The 18,609-nt window shown below is 38.6% G+C and overlaps 1 protein-coding gene across 2 annotated transcripts in view; it reads left to right on the top strand.

The window, feature by feature from the left end:
- The first annotated feature begins 6,514 nt into the window (after window positions 1–6,514).
- The window catches only part of LOC149223115 (uncharacterized), a 114,763-nt gene continuing 102,668 nt past the window's right edge, over window positions 6,515–18,609 (top strand). Inside the window, exons 1-3 of one of the 2 annotated variants that reach the window (XM_089385771.1) lie at window positions 6,515–6,959; window positions 7,244–7,332; window positions 7,468–7,606. In XM_089385771.1, the coding sequence (XP_089241897.1) occupies window positions 6,944–6,959; window positions 7,244–7,332; window positions 7,468–7,606 (244 nt within the window). In that variant the 5' untranslated portion in view covers window positions 6,515–6,943. Of the gene's footprint in view, window positions 7,063–7,243; window positions 7,333–7,467; window positions 7,607–18,609 lie in introns of both variants that reach the window. The other variant, XM_089385770.1, reaches the window with a different exon arrangement.

Raw genomic sequence — 18,609 nt, 5'->3', positions numbered from 1 at the left:
ATTGACACGATGCAAGTTACACTAGTTATTATGCTACAGGTTGTACAAAATCATCATTACCTATAAGAATAAAATAAACTAAACCAATTACATATTAAATAAATATATTTAATATATTTAAAAAAATGATTTTGGTTTACAATACATTATATACCACAAGCACGTGGCAACAAGAAGTCCAAAGGAAAAGTCATTGATGATTCTGCCTTATATACTCCCACATCCACACTTCTCACCTAGTCATCTGATCTTTATGTGAAAGAATTGTTAAATGCAAAACAAAGGTTGGAGGTTTTAGAAGCTAAAGGGCAGGAAAGAGATCATAAAATTCATATAATAACAACTGAGAACAAGGCATTAGCATAAAGCAATAAAATTTTAAAAGAACAAGTGGCATTGTTACAGGAAGCTCTCCTGATAGGGAAGACAGAATGGCAACGCATGAAGGCGGATGTGCAAAACATAAAGAAATCTGTAGTGGAAAGTACAGAGGTGGTGAATGTGAAATCATCCCAGGATAAAGGGAAAATGATTGCCCAAATAAACAACCATGAAGAGAACGCAAGAGAAGAAACGAAAAGAGATTCCACCAAAGTTTCCAAAACTTGGGCTCAAGTTATTAGCAATTCTGCTAATAAGGAAGGAGAAACAAATATTCAGGTTGACAACATGCAAGATAGTGAAGGCAAGGAAAGACAAAATAGGGCAGCAAACATAATTATTAAAGGGGTGAAAGACTATGGGAAAAATGAATGTACTCTTGACCTTGCAAGAGACTTCTTGAAAGACAAGTTGCTATGGCAAGGACAAATATGCCAAGCATGGAGGGTGGGTAAGTTTAACGGGGAGAGAGCCAGGCCCATAAAAGTCATTATGCCTAGCTTGCGTGATAAATATATTATTCTAAGCAAGAAACATCTCTTGAGGGGTTCTCGTTTTTTCGTAGAAGAAGATTTAACTTTAAAACAACGAGAGGAAAGAAGGGAGGAAATTTTAAAGGTTAGGGCAACAAGAGATGAAGGAAAGAGAGCATGGATTTATAAAGGCAAAGCTGTGATAGCGCAATTTGGACCTCCTTCCAGAACAGAGCAACAAGATGGTCATAAATAAGAGGCAACAAACTCTTCAATAGGAAATCAGAAAGCAAGGTCGGTATGGGAAAACAGGGACAAAGACTCAAATATGAGTCTTGCATGTCAAAATAAATAGCAATCAAGTCATACCCAGGTTTCCTTAAGATTAGTTTGTTGGAATTGTAGAGGTTACCCATGGAGACGAAGACCTGGGTTAGGGCCTATTGCGGAAAATAGAAACATAATTTGCCTCATAGAAACACATGAGCATGAAGGGTGCAAGACACCTTTGTTTGAAGGATATTGGAAGATGGCAGTGTGGAATAAGGCAGCAGGGAATGGCAAAGGGCACATGGGTATCATGGTTTTAGTAAGGGAGAAAGAAGGTTGTCTCATTCAGTTAGAAAAAGAAGACTCAAATAAGCAATTCATTTGGTTTAAAATATCAGAAAATGGAAACCACATCAGAATTGCAGCATGTTATTTTGTGCCACAGGTTTCAAAAATCTACAAAGGTAGAGGGCTTGACCACAAAGATCCATTTGCAGCTTTAAAAGCGGATATTGCAACATATTCGCAGCTAGGTGAAGTCCTTATAGTGGGTGATTTCAATGCTAGGACTGCAAGTGAGCAAGCTAGCATTCTTTGTTGTAAAGATGATTGTGACCCTATTTGGCTTACAGAAGAAAGTAATCATCAGTGGGAAATAATTTCAGAGGACAAGGGCTGCAATCTCTTTGGTGAACAATTTCTTACTCTACATGGGGCCTTTGATTTAGTCATTTGTAATGGCTTGACTAGATGGGCAAAGTCCGATAATTTCACTTGCAATACTTACAATGGAGCAAGTGTGGTAGATTATGTAATTTGTTTGCATGGTTTGTGTGAGAAAATGGAAGAAGTTTTGGTTGGAGATCAGCTGTGGGATTTGAAATCAGATCACAAGCCAATTTATTTATGTTTCTCTTGGATAAGAAAGAAACAATTAGAGTAAAAAATTCAGCATGTCCAACAAAATCTCCCACAGGGCAGAATTCTTTTGACCCCAGAAAATTGTAACACCTTCAAAATGACGCTAGAGAGGCTCTTTGAGAAGGAGAAAATTACAATTCACAACCTTCATAGTCATGAATTAACACATTTAATTCAATGCGCACTTGCAAAGTGCAAAAGAACAAAAATTAAGAAGTCTGAAACAAATTGCTTTCCGGTTAATGCTTGGTTTGACAAGGAATGCAAAAATGCAAGGAGAATGTGGAAAGAGTCAAACAAGGATAACATAAAGCTCAAATCTTACAAGCAGTTATTAAGCAAGAAAAAGGTTGATTTCATGGTTTCAAGGAGGGAAGAACTAATCTTCCTTGGGAAAAATAATCCCAAATTATTTTGGAAGGAGCTCCAACCGAAAAAGATACAAATTGGAAATAATATTATAGCTTCTAAATGGTTTGACTATGCAAGACAACTCTATGAGTAGGTTCCCAAGGTTGACCCTCCCCCCTTGGTCAACACTGATACTGAACTCTTCACGGTACAAGAGGTAGAGATGGGTATCAAGAAGTTGGGTGTTGGAAAAGCAAAAGACTTAGTTGAACTCCAAGCAGAATATCTAAAGTGGGGCTCAAAGATTCTTGCACCTCACATTACAAAAATCTTCAACAACATCATACAACAAGGGCTCCCCATAGATTGGACAACTAGTCTGGCAATACCTCTTTTCAAGAGCGGTGACGTCAATAATCCCTCCAATTATAGGACCATCATGATAAACCCTTTGTTTGCAAAGCTATTTGGAAGCATGCTAGAAAACAAAATTAGCAAGTGGGCAGAAGAAAGAGATAAGCGTGCTAAAGGGCAAGCAGGTTTTAGACCTAAACATTCCACAATTGATCATTGCATAACTTTAAGGCACATCATTGAAAAAGTTTGGGAGAAAAAGGAAGAAGTCTTTTGTTGCTTTGTTGATTTCAGAAAAGTGTTTGACTCGCTTCCTAGGGATAAACTTTGGCAAAGAATGGAGGAACCTAGGGTTCCTAAACATTTGAGAGCAGTTGTGCATAGGCTGTATGAAGAGGTGAAAGTCAAAATTAGAACTTCAGCAGGCATTTCTAAAAGTTTTAGAAGTGATATCGGGGTCAAGCAAGGTTGCCCACTGTCTCCTACCCTTTTTGGTTTATATATCGATAAGCTTGAGGAGTGGTTAAATTCGCAAGGGGGTGATGGTATCTATTTGTGCAAGTTTGTTATAAGGCTTCTTTTGTATGCAGATGACCTTATTTTGATTGCTAAATCGGCTCTTGGTTTGCAAGAGCACTTACTATCCCTTGAGCATTTTTGTAGAAGTGTGGGGATGCAAGTCAATATCAACAAAACGAAAGTAGTGGTTTTCTCTAAGAAAAGAAAACATAATCAGCATAAGTTCTATTTTGAAGGCAACATTCTGGAAGAAGTTTCGGATTATAAATACCTCAGAATTGACTTCAACAAAATATAAGCTGGAATGGTTGTAGAAAGAAAAGAACTTTGGGGGGTTGGAAAGCATTTTATGCTTTTCAAAATAGGTGTAGAGAGGCAGAGTTATGGGACTGGAAGACCATTCAAACTCTTTTTGGGCTTCTAGTGATCCCAATGATTCTCTACGTTTGTGAACTGTGGGCTAGCAGTACCTCCGACATGCAGTGGAGACAAATTGAGAAAATTCAGGAGCGGTTGATTACAAACAAATTTAAGATTAAAAGTGCAGTTTCGTATGATATCTTGTTAAGTGAAACAGGGACTGCTCCTATTGAAGCAATTTCTATGGTGCGAGTCATAAGGTATTTAAAAAAATTTTGAGCAAATGGAAGAGGGTAGATGGCCTAAGGTTGTCTTTAATGATAGATTGTGCAAGAGCAAAAAAACTTGGATGCAACAAAATAACAAATGGTTTAGTAAATGGGGTATTTGCTTGAACGTGTGTCCCATAAACAACAAAGAGATAAAAGCTTTTGTTATGGAAAAGTTCCACAAACGTAGTTGGGATAAGGAGCTAGGAAGAAAGAAAAATTACTATATTGAAATGTTTAATCCCACTCATAATCATCAACCAAAAGCATACATAGAGGCCAATATCTCTTGGAGAGCCAAAATTCTTATTGCTCAGTTAAGGACTAATTCTCATCAACTTCGTTGTAAAATAAGGCACTGGAAAAGACCAAAGGAAGTGTGTGAGGAAAGGGTATGCATTTTTTGTTCTTCCGGAAAAGCAGAAACATAAAAACATTTCATTTTAGAATGTGAGGCCTTCAAAGATAACAGGGAAAGTTATGCAGGTATGTTGGTAGCTAGCTCTTGGGATAATCTATTTAGCGAGGGGTTTGTCAAGAAGCTGGGAGCATTTATTCTGAAGCTTCACAGAAAAAGGGCCGAATACATCAAGCAGATGAAGAAGCAATCTGTCCCCTAGGCTATCTTTAACCTCGTGGATGTTAAAATAATTTCTTTCTTTCTTCTTTCTATATTTTTTCCGAAGAAAAAAGCCGAACTTTTCTATTAGTAAAAATAAAAAAGTTACATTCGAATGAGTGAACATTCAGCAAAATTTTGCTTGAGCCATAGAGATATTCAAATCTCCTCTGTGGTGCCTTCAAACCATGTCTTTTAACAAGAGACTAAAAGTTCTCCTGAACGCGGCCTGTACAGCCATATCAAAAAATAATAGTCCAAACTGTCTCAAAGTATCTGGGTCTCCTTTTTGTAAGGAAAACAAACTAATGCATAATATCACAAAACAATTAACTGTCTCTCCTACTTCAGGAGCATTTGCAAGCATATTCAGACAAAAAGGAGATATATTATGAGTATGGGGGAAGATCCGACACACGGATCTGATCCTGAAGCTGCTCTGTTATTCTCCACGAACCCAGAATCTGCTGTAAACCTGCTTTAGAATACCTGTCTGCCTCTTCATTTTTATCCCTGTAGATATGATCAATGGAGAAAACATTAAAATGAAATTTAAGATTTTGAATTTCTTCTAACAGTGGCATCAACATATAATTCCTGCATCTAAATTTCCCATTGACCCAGTTTACAACATTTGCAGAGTCTCCAAAAATCTGAACTGTGAGAACATTTCTATGAATGAGCCAGCAAAGGAGAAGTTTTAGTGCTGATAATTCAGCGAAATTATTTGTGCCCATCCCAAGTCCCACTGAGGCTTTTAATGAATGGGATGGACTTAGATGGATAATAATTCCGGCTCCAGTGGAGTTGTTTTGAGCTGCCCCGTCAAAGAAGGCCCAGGGGATGCCTTCTCTGATGATGAAATCCTTTCGCTGGTTCGATGAAGAAGGACTTTCCGGTTCAGGAAAGCTGGCCAAAATAGCTGAGGCTTGAATTGCAATGACATCCGCTGGAGTGGCTTTTTCTTTAAAGATGCATCCATTCCGGGCAATCCAAATACCCCAACAGAGGATAGGAGGAAGGTTCCTCAGGTTTTTCTCAGGATAGTGGGACCACCAGTATTCCCAAGCAGCAGATAGTTCTTCCCCTTCCCATCTCGCGGTTATGTTCAAAAGTTTTTTTGTTTCCTCCCAGACTTGTCTAGTGAAAGAACAGTCCAAAAATAGGTGAGGAATGGATTCAAATGCAACCAGACATAATGGGCATCTACTCAGCCCTGATTGAAGCGAGCTTGTAGAATTTCCCAAGGTTCTTCTTTCTATATTATAATTCAATTTTTTTTAATTAATTTAATCGACGCAATATCCATTGAGCTATACCGGCGAGCAACAAAATAATAATTTACATCGCCTTAAAAAGAAAAAATGAAAAAAACACCCAATAACATTGACTATTGGATAATGATATTTTAAAAATTTATATCCATGAAGAATGGCAGGACACTCTATCGTGATTTTCCCGCAATCTCAAATGATCACTTGGAATATAAATCCATAACACAATCCTGAAACCCATAAACTACACAGTTATAAATTACAAATATTGAGATTTTCTTCCAACTTTTTTAATTAAAAAAAATAAAATAAATTTGGATAGCCCCGCACTGTCAGATCTGTGTCCCTTTAATATGGGGTATCACGCGTTTTGGATATACTTCTTTTATATAAATATTTATTATATCTTTCAATTCATGAGGTGAAGATTAGGTGGCCTGAGTCCGTTAGGGTATGAATGGTGTTCAGTTTTATAAAATTTAAATTTAAAAAATTAGGAGGTGAGGATAAAAGTCATTTAAAACAAATTTAAACTATTTCCTAAATTGACATTTAGGCATAATCCTGATAATAACATATTTAGTGAGGATAAAAGTTATTTAAAAAAACTGAACTATTTCAAAAAAACGCTTAGGCATAATCCTGATAATAACATCTTATCCAATTAAGTTGTTATTCTTCCATCCCATAAACAAACTCACCTAAGTTCAGCTAAATCACATTGTGTATATATATATCAGCAATAATCAACTGTTTTTTTCTTCCGAAAACCCTTCCCACCCAACTGTTTTTTTCTTCCGAAATCCCTTCCCACCCTTACACGACATCCGTACAACGCGAACTGCCATTTCTACTTTCGCGAATAACATTATGCAAATTTACTTGAATAATAGATGGAACGAGAGAAAGGGCTTTGGTTTGCACCCGAGGTAGAGCCTGAATGACAAAAAATTCTTCATCGTTCTTGCACCTGTTTATCTGTGTGCATCTACGATGTCTGATGTTCGAATCTTCAAATGTCTAATTGTCGAATGAGTTCTTCTTCATAGGGTTTTTATAACCAGAGCAATTCAGCCTGGAGATGGCGCACGGAAGTGGCATGGAGTGGTCTGGCAGGATCAAATGCTCATATAAAACGGCCACAATGCTTATATGCGCCGGCAATTTGGTAGTGGCTCTTTACGTTTTGCATTCTTTGCTCACTCCTCTATACATTGTAACATCCTCTTCTCTCGCCGGCCCCGCCAATGGCGCTCATAATTTATTTCAAGGTAGCTTCTTTTAACAGGCTAAACCGATAAACACAAGAATCTGTTTTCTGCTTGGATTGGTATTTTCATTTTTGCTGCCTAATGGGCACGATTCCAACATTCCCGGTCTTTTTAAGGAAATCATTTGAATTATATGTGCGTATTCAATTTATGATACGGGCTTATAACTTTGCTGGATCAGCTGCTAAGTATACAGAGGACGAGGTTAAGCGAATGAGAGAAGCTATTAAAGTCTGGCAAGCGTCACAGCCTGTAGATCTAATTCGCAGGGTAAATTCCCCAGATACTGAAACGATAGCATATTTTAAAGATTTCCTTTGGTCACAATCGATTTGCTAAATTGATGTAATTCAATATGTTTGGTTATCCTGTCCAAAGCCTCAAAATGACAATGTTTGTATTTAGGTAAAGGAAATTGAAGAGGAGTCTTATATGGAAGATGTGAGGGAGAAGCGATTGCAATCTACCACGGAGAAGCTCGCACAAGAGCTCCTGCAACGATTGAAAGAGTTTAAGGGTGATGGCGATTCAAATGAACAACAAGGTACTTTTGACCGTGGCTGGGAAATGGGTTTTATGACGTTTACCGTATGTGCTTTTGATATCTGTACTTCCAATTCCATTTGATGTCATGTTCCTTTGCCCCTGGAGTTTGGCAAGCTCCAACTGTAATGTGTTTATCCGATGCCATATTTTAGAATTATCTGATGTATGGGATTTGATGTCTGTATAAATGTCCGAAAAATGATGTACTAGAACACCAAATGCACGTGATGGTTCAGAAATGCCTGTAAAGGAAACTTGAGATTAAGAGGACGCTTTGGGAAGACAATGCCATTTTTCTGAAGCACCTAGGGGACTTGAAGCACATTCGGAGCTTTAACAATTAGAAAAATTGCGTAGAAATGGCTGTTGGCATGGTTTTCAGAGCTGCTCAATATGGTCTTGAAAACTATTGACACCAGGAAGTCTCATCAAATAGTAACATAAATAACAAATTGGAACTTCAATTTGAAGAGTGAACTGAAAGACTGAGATCGCAAATGAGGAGAAATAGAAGAAAGTTAGATGAAAACTCCTGATGATCAACTCAACTGGAGGGCTCGAAACATTGAGACAAGATATATATTCACTGGTTCATATCCTGCATACATACAATGAAAACTGAAAATATGAAGAAACCTTGTATTTATAAATACAAGAAACAAAATGGAATTGAAAGGGGTGACTTACGCTTAATTTACGAAGAAAATGCTAGGTCGAGATGGAAGGCAGAAAAGTCTGAAAAGAACTACTCACTTGCGTAAACAAAGTAAAGGAAGAGATACCTTGTTACCCACCAAAATGGGTAACCCCATAGGAGAAGTGATAGCTAGGGCTTTGAAACCTAGGGTTTCATTATTCCCTTACTCCTTCCATGATCTAGCAATTCTTTCACTCCCATAGATTCTATCACCCAAGGACTAGGCGCTGGCCTTGGTCACCTTGTTGATCATCCATAAAAATCCCACTAAATCCCATTTGTTCCCTCTCAACCTGATGTTTGGTCCCTCACGGATAAGTCACTAGCTAGGGCTAGGGCACGAATTTCAACTAGGGTTGAAATTGTTGGTTTGTGAGAGGATTCAATAGTGGAAGGAGAGCTGATTGCCTCAAAATCAACTCCTTCTAGTGGCTAATTCATCCATTCTAAGGTTAAAATCTTATGCCCTAGGTAAATTTTTCCCCAATAAATCCCTAGTTTGCCCTAGGCTTAAACTTGGGGCTTGTTGAAGGCTTCTTGTTCCATATATTGAAGGTATTCATTGGTTGGAAGCCTTTTCCTTGGCCCTGTGTATTGAGAAATCTATAGGGCAATGATTATAGAGATTTCTCTTTACTTGATAACTGCTTGTGATGTCTTTTTACTTATTAGCTTTGTTACTTATTATTATATCTGTGTATCATCAAACAATTACCAAAAAGAAGAAGAAGAAGAAGAACACATAATATAGGTTGCAAGCCAGGGCCAAACCTCTCCACTTGAGAGGAAAACCCACAAATCTCTTCTCTTCCTTATAGATTCTTCAATTGACGAATTCCAAGACCTTAAGATTGACTTCAAAACCCTCCAAGACCAAGACCAACCTCTCCGGATGATGTGCTAACCTTGATCCAGTCAAACCCAGTCAAATCTCTTCTAGTAGCACTTCTTCGACCTCCAACTGCAGAATTTCGGCCTCCACTGTAGATCTGAAATTTCGCCCCCTCAGCAATTGCTGCTGCCACACGTGTGAGCTTTGATCTGCCTTTTGAACCTTCCTTTGACCTTCGCTTGACCTACCTGTCCTCTTTTCTCCAAGATCGAACTTGTAGATAGAAACCCTAGATCTTGTTGCAGAAACCTTAGTTTTCCTTAGCACGTGTGAGAGAGAAATAACCCAAACAAAGATCTTCTTCGTCCTCTTCCTTCTTCACTGCCTTCTTCCTTCTTCTTCGTTAGAGTGAGAGATGAGTGGATGCGTCTTAAGGAGGACGAGTTCCCTCCTATATATATGCTCTTCAAGGTGGATGTGACTCTTCCTTTTAGGCTGACTTGCCAGTTGCTAGGCCGACTTGATCTTGGAGGGTATTTGGACACTTTTTAAGACAAAAATAATTTTCTTTACAAGTTACAATGTGCCCGATGGGGTCTTCAACTTATGACAATGACTCTTTTGACTTCTTGACCTAGGAAAAACCCTAGAAGCACTCAACGGGTGCTTGACCTATAAAATAAAGACCTTGAGCATGAAACACATGCTCCAAAAATAATAATTATAATTTTTCTTTCATTTTACACTTTACAAGAATCAAAAGTACATTTCATCTATATGAAGACCGAACCTAGTTACATAATTTTCAACACTCCCTCTTAATTAGGGAGGTATTCATATATGGTACATGGACATTCTCAATCTGAAGAGATCTCATAAGAAGAGTTGGATTGGTAACTCATCTATAATAGCATCATACCAACCATCATTGTCACATAGCAAGGCCTTGACTAACAACTCTATCTCTCCACAAGATCAGAGCACAATGTTGGCGAGACCAATGATTTATAGACACCATCATCATTGTCTCTCAAGGTACATACTCCACCCAGGTGTTCACAAAGTATGACCTTCTTTGGACTATTCTTATCTTGGATAGCCAGTCCTCAAAGAATATCGGTCCACGACTACTCTCATCTTGGATGCCCTACCACATCCTCAAAGAGTATCAAATGCTAGATGTTTACCCAATCCTCCATTTTGTCTTCCCAAGTGAAGACAAGAATGATGTACCTATCTCTCTCTCTCAACTAGGGAGGATATATCAATCAAACCAAGCTTGTCTGTCAAATACACAAGCTTCTTATTAGGAAGAGATTTTGTCAATCTGTTAGTTACCTGCTCATCAGTGGAGATATACTGTAGCTGCAATACACTATCTTGTACTAGCTTTCGAATATAGTGATACTTGTTGTTGATATGCTTTGTCTTTCCATGAAATATGTGTCTTCAGACAATCGTATACAACTGATGTTATCACAATGTATCACTGTAGGGTCCATAGGTCCTGCAAATAGGTCGAATAACAGCGTCCTTAACCAGACCGCTTCTCTGCTTACTTCACAGGCTGCAATATACTTAGCCTTAGCACTACTCAAAGCAATTGTATCTTGCTTTCTACTCATCCATGAGACCATGGAGGATCCCAAATTGAAACATCCTCCTGTAGTGCTCCTTCCATCTTGCTCATTGCCTCCCCAGTCGAAATCTGTATATCCAATTAGTTGGACATCATTCCTTTTATCATACTTCAGGCAGTAGTGGATGGTTCCTTGCAAATATCTCAGAATATGTTTTACTGATATCCAATGATCATGCTTCAGCTCCACTTGGAATTAACTGAGAACATTTACTGCAAAGCATATGTCTGGTCGAGTATTCACCAAGTACATCAGTGAGCCAATCAGTTGTCTATACTTGGAATGATCTATTGGGCTCGATTTGGAACTCCTTAGTCTTTTCAAGTTTGTGATAATCGGAGTTGTCATTGGTTTGCAATCCATCGTGTTAAACCTCTTCAACATTTTAATCACATACTTCCCTTGTCCCAGATAAATTTCATCGGGTCCTTGCCAGACTTCTAGTCCCAAATAGTAATGCATCAATCCTAGATCCTTCATGTCAAATTTTACTGCTAATTGCTACTTACGTTCTTCAATTCAACCTTCTACACCTGTAAAGAGAAGGTCATCTACATACAAAAGAATGATTATTGGTTCACCCTTCACAACCTTAATATAAAGGTTCGAATCAACATAACTCTTCGCGAAGCCTAACCTCTGAAGGTAATCATCCATTCTAGCATACCATGCCCTTGGTGCTTGTTTGAGGCCATATAATGCCTTCTTCAATCTACAAACATATGCCTTTTTGTCTTTAACTTCAAATCCCAAGGGTTGCTCTATATAGACTTCCTCATCAATTGTGCCATTCATAAATGCAGTCTTGACATCCATTTGGTGGATTTTTTGTCCCATCGATGCTGTAAGAGAGACCAACGAACGTATAGTTGTATACCTTGTTGTTGGAGCAAATGTCTCTTCATAGTCGATGCCTTCAAGTTGAGAGAAACCCCTAGCCACAAATCTTGCCTTATACTTGTCAATACTTCCATTTGCTGCATGTTTGATCTTATAGATCCATTTGGAAGTTACCACAGATTTGTCATCGGGCCTAGGCACGATCTCCCAAACTCCATTCTTCATTATAGATTGATATTCTTCATTCATGGCATCCTTCCATTCTTGATGATTGACAACTTTTTCAAAAGTGGATGGCTCTGCTTCTATTAGTTTTGTCATGTAGGTTGCATACCCAGAATATCGTTTGGACTTCTTGCTTTCCCTGAATGAACCCCAAGTTGCTCCATGACCTTCTGCGTCAAGTATTGTTGACTTCAACCAATTAGGTCTCTTTCTTGATTCGGGGATGACCACAGGTTGAATAGGCTCATTGGGACCTTCATCTTCATGGTGAGATTCTTCTTCTTCCTTGTCAACTTCCTCTTCAAATACTGGAATTTCTTCATCATCCGAGTCCATGGGAAGTTCATTTGATTTCTTGAATGCAATACTTTCATCAAATGACATCTCGATTGATTTCTATATGGTGTCCTTCCTTTATGTAGATTCTATAGGTCTTAGAGGAGTTGCTGTAGCCAACAAATGTTCCTCTTATGCCTGATGGTTCCAACTTCTTTCTTTTGTCCTTCGGTATATGAATATATATAGGACAATAAAAGATTCATAGATGATCTATAGTTGGTTTCTTCCCAGTGGATACTTCTTTGGGAGTTTTGTTATCCAGTGACTTGTGGGGACTTCGATATTGAATATACAGTTGTCTTCGTGGCTTCTCCACACAAGAAATTTTGTAGATCTTGATCATGCAACATTGCTTTTACACTTTCTTCAATGGATTGGTTCTTTCGCTCTGCAACGCCATTTTGTTTCGGATTATATGGGACTATCAGCTCCCTCTTAATCCCAGATTCCTTATAGAAAGCTATAATTTGCTTGGATGTATACTCTCCTCCATTATCGGATCTTTGTATCTTGATTTTCCTTTCTGTAAGGTTTTCCACTTCAGCTTTGAATTCTTAAAATTTTGTAAATACTTCGTCCTTGGATTTCATCAAGTAAACCCAAGTTTTCCTCAAATGATCATCTATAAATGTGACATAATATAGATGACCTCTAAGTGATTTTGGGGTCATAGGACCACAGACATCAGAATGAATAAGATCCAAGATTTCTTTTGATCGTGAAGCACTGCTTCCAAATGGTCTCTTGGTATTCTCACCCAATGCACATCCTTTGCATACTCCTTCATGATCTTCTTTTAATTTGGGATTCCTTCTACTATAGAACTTAGAGTTGGAAGGATTTTGAAATGAAGATGGCCAAACCTTCTATGCCATAGTTCACATGGGCTAATTTCAATGTGAACTAAAGCTTGTGCAAGAGGAGATATTAACCTGTAAAGCCTTTCTTCTCGCGCATACCAATTACTCTAGCATTCTCTATGCTTGAGTTTTTACTCCATACTACAACTCTTCCATCAATGAAAGCTACTCTATCACCCTTATCTTCTAGACTTGAAATAGAAAGTAAGTTCTTATGCAAACCTGGAACAAATAGGATGTTGTTGAGATGAATGTTGCTTCCATTTTCCAGCTCTATAGAGGTAGATCCAATTCCTCTTACAGGATAGCTCTTATTATCTCCAAGTTCCACTGAGTAAGAATATTTTCCCTTTGATAATGTCTTCAGTTGTTTGTGATGACCAGTCATGTGTCTAGATGCACCACTATCAATTACCCAAATATTCTCGTCTTGGAATGTGCCAGTGAGTGCTAAGAAGAGTCCTTCATCCTTTGTCTTGGTTCCTTCCTTCTTTGTAGTGAATAGAAGATTCCATGCTTCCTTGATGCCTCTCTTGAGATGGCTTGCTACCTTTGAACACTTCTTGAAGAGCTTCCTCAATGCAGTAGAGATATTCATAATGCCCTTAGTCAACCTTAGCTCTGATACCATGTTGAGAAATTTATAGGGCAATGATTATAGAGATTTCTCTTTACTTGATAATTGCTTGTGATGTCTTTTTACTTATTAGCTTTGTTACTTATTATTATATGTGTGTATCATCAAACAACTACCAAAAACAAGAAGAACAAGAACACATAATATAGGTTGCAAGCCAGGGCCAAAACCTCTCCACTTGAGAGGAAAACCTGCAAATCTCTTCTCTTCCTTATAGATTTCAATTGACAAATTCCAAGACCTTAAGACTAACTTCAAAGCCCTCCAATACCAAGACCAACCTCTTCGGATAATGTGCTAACCCTGATCCAGTCAAACCCAATCAAATCTCTTCTAGTAGCACTTCTTCGACCTCCAGCTGCAGAATTTCGGCCTCCACTGCAGATCTGAAATTTCGGCCCCACAACAGTTGCTGCTGCCACACGTGTGAGCTTCGATCTACCTTCCGATCCTTCCTTTAACCTTCGCTTGCCTTTCCCTCACTTCTGGAGCGTGAGGATTACCCTTGGTGACCTTCGCTTGACCTACTTGTCCTATTCTCTCCAAGATCAAACTTGTAGATAAAAACCCTAGATCTTGTTGCAAAAACCCTAGTTCTCCTTAGCACGTGTGAGAGAGAAATAACCCAAACAAAGATCTTCTTCGTCCTCTTCCTTCTTTGCTGCCTTCTTCTTCCTTCTTCGCTAGAATGAGAGATGAGTGAATGTATCTCAAGGAGGACGAGTTCCCTCCTATATATAGGCTCTTCAAGGTGGATGTGGCTCTTCCTTTTAGGATGACTTGCTAGTTGCCAGGCCGACTTGGTCTTGGAGGGTATTTGGACACTTTTTAAGACAAAAATAATTTTCTTTACAAGTTACAATGTGCCCGATAGGGTCTTCAACTTATGACAATCACTGTTTTGACTTCTTGACCTATGACAAACCCTAGAAGCACTCAATGAGTGATTGACCTATAAAATAAAAGACCTTGAGCATGAAACCCATGCTCCAAAAAATAATAATAATATTTTTTCTTTCGTTTTACACTTTACAAGAATTAAAAGTACATTTCATCTATATGAAGACCAAACCTAGTTACACATTTTTCAACACTATGATTATAGGCGAGTCCTTTTGGCTTGATATTTCCCTAGCCGTAGATCAAGTTGTGCCTTAGCTAGGCATATTGGAGGATGCAAATTGCCCTATCATGCTTGCGAATTCTTGTCCTTAGAAAGTGTTATCTTCCAAAAGTCTGTTTTGTCACCTTACCCCTTATACTTGGCATATCCTTCTAGGTGACCTACTAAAGGGAAGCCTCCCTAGTGGTGAAAGTCCACAAAAGAGCAAGAGGTAGTGGTTGTGGTGACAGTGGGCCACACCTCATATTGTTGTTCCTTAGTCTAGTTTTTGCCTTGTGAGCTCCCCTCACAAGACTTGCTAGATTTCGAGGCAACATTTTTGGCACCGTTGTAGGGGAGGATTTGAGTCAACCTCTTCGTTATCTGATGTTTAAGCTTCATTTTCTGATGGAGCTTATCCTGTAGAGTAAGGGTTAATCTGCTCATTTGGCGACACCATTAGTAGAACGAAGCCCTAGTTCTTCATTAAACCTCAGTTTCAATGCTTGTTTGTTTTGTTGTGTAATTCACTGTATCAAAGATTGATACTAGCGACATCCACAAAAAACCCACCTGTGTCTAGGTGAATCGGTTATCTTTCATGTATAAATGATTCCCAAGGAGCAAGCATGTCAATCTCGCTGGGGCTAGAACTTGGGTGGGGAGTATAATAGCAACTCCTCCCTACCACCTGAGCTACACCCACTTGACAACCAAGGTTCAATGCTTGTAGGGTGAAGCAAGCATTTTTCAAGGCATTTTAAGTTCACCATGGCGACTCCATATTGGAAAACTATGAAAATTTTGTGGGACAAGAAATGATTATTCGAGACTTACATGACATATACCTTGCTTTGGATATCAAGGACGTTCTCGAATATCCAAATAGCTGTGATACAAGTATTACGACAAATGTCCCAAAATTTGATGGTAATCCATTGTCAACAATTGATCACATAGCAAAGATCATCATATATGCTTCAAAACTCCATATCATTCATTAGAATATTGTAGTGCAGTTATTCATTTGTGCTTTTGGGACTTGTCAACATGATGGGCTTTAATATTCATGTGAGCCTAGAAGCATCACTTCGTTTCAAGTTTTTTATTGAAAAGTTTCTTCGGTATTGGGCACCTAGGTTCCTAAGTGATGAAGATGTTCATCGACGTCTAGTCATAGCCATCCAAAGAGAGTACCGTCTTCATCCCTCTAAAGACATAAAAGCCGAAGAGGATCATTACCCAACAAAAGAAAACCTCACCCTTGATTATCAAGTAAACCATATTGAAGAAAATCTTGATCATTCTATTGATGAAAGAAATCAGGGTTGTGATGAAGAAGAATACCATAAGCAAAAGGAAGTCTTAGTTGATCTTCCTCATGATGACAAAAATAATTAGTGAGGTCGTTGTTGATTTTTGTGTAGCATAGGTAGGTATTCTTGCATGACTAAAGGATCTTCAAGTTGGCCCTAGATGTATAATGTAAATTTTTATATTATTAAATCAAGTCGGCCAGTTAGTGAAGGGATGTGTCCCTTGGGTTGTCACACCCCTTTGACATGTATAAATAAGATGACGTGATGTCTCATTTGAACACCAAGCAAGAGCAAGTCTTTCTCTCTCTTCATCATACTATTATTCTTTTTTTTGGAGGCTACACATGTAAAGAAGAAGATCGAGTTGACTAGCCAAGTTGACCAAATTCTTGACCATCTATGATAGGCTGCACGTGTGAAGTATGACCACAGTTTGACCATTGACCAACCGCAGATTGACTGCAGGAAGGCCACACGTGCAAGTTGATGTTGATTATAGGGCCGAAGTTGACCAGATCGAGTTGGTTGTAGAGTGTGATTGTTTGACCAAAGTTGACTGAGTTGGTTTGACTAGTATTTCACTTGGATTATTTGCACAAATTTCTAGACAAATTGTTGATTTGTAAACATTGTTGAAGAATAATTTCTCCTAAGAAAAGTTGTTCGAAGGTTGGGTTTCCCACAGTAAACTTATTGTCTTTATTGTGCATGACTATCTTTCTATGATCTTTACTGTTTCCCCTGCATTTACTGTTGAGATTTGTTGAGTATAATTATTCAATGATAGCAGTGGCATAAAACACTGTTTGAAAAAATCATTAGGAAGTAATTATCTGACAAAAAAATGTATTCTACTATACTTGTCATAGGATTTCAAAATGGTATCAAAGCTTTGTTGAAGGATCAACCATTGAAGTCATCCTAAGAGACTAGTATTCAACATCTTGATTGGATTTTAGATCTCTTGTAAGAATGGTGCCAAGTCTCAGAGTAGAGGACAAGTTGGAAGGTGCCACCATTTCAGATCTTGGAAGACTAGGATACTCCTTGTCTTCGAAGAAAATGAGCTTTGGGATCATGGGAAGGAAGTCATTTCAGAGCCAAAGGGAGCTGAGGAGAAAACCAAGTCTAAGAAGAATGAAGCCAAGACTAAGAGAATATTGATAGATTCCATTAAGGACCACTTGATTCCACATGTTGCAGAGTTGAAGATTTCCAAAGAAGTGTATGATGCTTTAGTGGGATTTTACGAGAGTAGTAACTCTAGCAGGAAACTTACCTTGAGGCATCAACTTCGTAGTGTCATGATGTCTAGATCAGATTCTGTTGTCTTTTATCTTATGAGGGTCTCCCAGTTAAGAGATGAACTTAGAGCCATTGGATATACCATTGATGATGTAGAATTTGTTATAGTGACACTCAATGGATTTCCTTCCTCGTGGGATCCATTTGTTCAGGGAATTTGTGCACGAGATAAGCTGCCCAAGTTTCATAAGCTATGAACTGATTGTGTCCAAGAGGAGGCCAAATTGTTGTCCAAGGACAACTTGCAAAGATCTTGGGATGAAGAAACTGAAGTCTTTGCAGCTCATGCAAGGAAAGGAAAAGGAAGAAGGGATTTTGGAAAGTTTGATAAGAAAAATACCGGTAGAAGACTAGCTCTAGTTCAGGATCAAAAGAAGAAGGATATGTCAAAGATTAGGTGCTTCAATTGTCATGATTTTGGTCACTATGCCTCTTGGTGTCCTTAGAAGAAAAGGAAGGGAAAGCACCATGCATCATCAACCGATGTTGATGATGATGATGATGAGGAGCATCCACCTCAGAAGACGACAAAGGAATTCTTCTTTGCCTTTGCTCTTTTAGGCACTATTACCAATAGTAGTGATGTTTGGTTGGTGGACAGTGGTGCTTCTAGGCACATGATTGGTTTTCGAGATTCTCTCACAACTTTGACAGAGAGGGATTTTGCATTGTAGATGGAACTTCGAGATAATGCCAAGTATGCAGTGAAAGGAGTTGGGTCAACTTCGTTTCAGCTGGGGTTTGTAGTTTCTCTTCACATGAGAGGTGTTTTGTTTGTATCAGGATTAAAGAAAACCTGCTGACTAACTTAGTGTTGGAGAATAGAGGTTACAAAGTTGCATTCATTGATGGTCAGGTTCTTGTATGGCCTAAGGTCTCGAGCATAGACTCAACAAAAGTGATTGGCATTTGAGAGGGAGGACTATACAGATTGTTAAGACATCCAACCCAGGCATTGGTACATATGGAAATTGATAGTAAGGAGTAGGGGGTTCAGAAGGATGTGGGTTCAGATCCCTTTAGTATAGTTGTTCATCCTTTAGACGATTAGGAGGAGTGAGTAGAGCCAATAGAGCTAGTGGGATCTACCTAGAGATGGTGTCGTGACTAGAAAGAGGCCAGCTTGGCTTCGTGATATTTTGCAGGATGCAGAGGGGCATGCAACTCCTTGTGGTAGTTTTAGGGATAGTAGACGACCACAAAGG

The sequence above is a fragment of the Pinus tabuliformis genome, chromosome Q (genome assembly GCF_031772625.1).
Source record: "Pinus tabuliformis cultivar Carrire ecotype Pingquan chromosome Q, CPIR1, whole genome shotgun sequence".
NCBI classification, from domain to species: Eukaryota; Viridiplantae; Streptophyta; class Pinopsida; order Pinales; family Pinaceae; genus Pinus; species Pinus tabuliformis.
Note: the sequence above shows the minus strand (reverse complement) of the source record. Positions and strands in the feature narration are given on the sequence as shown.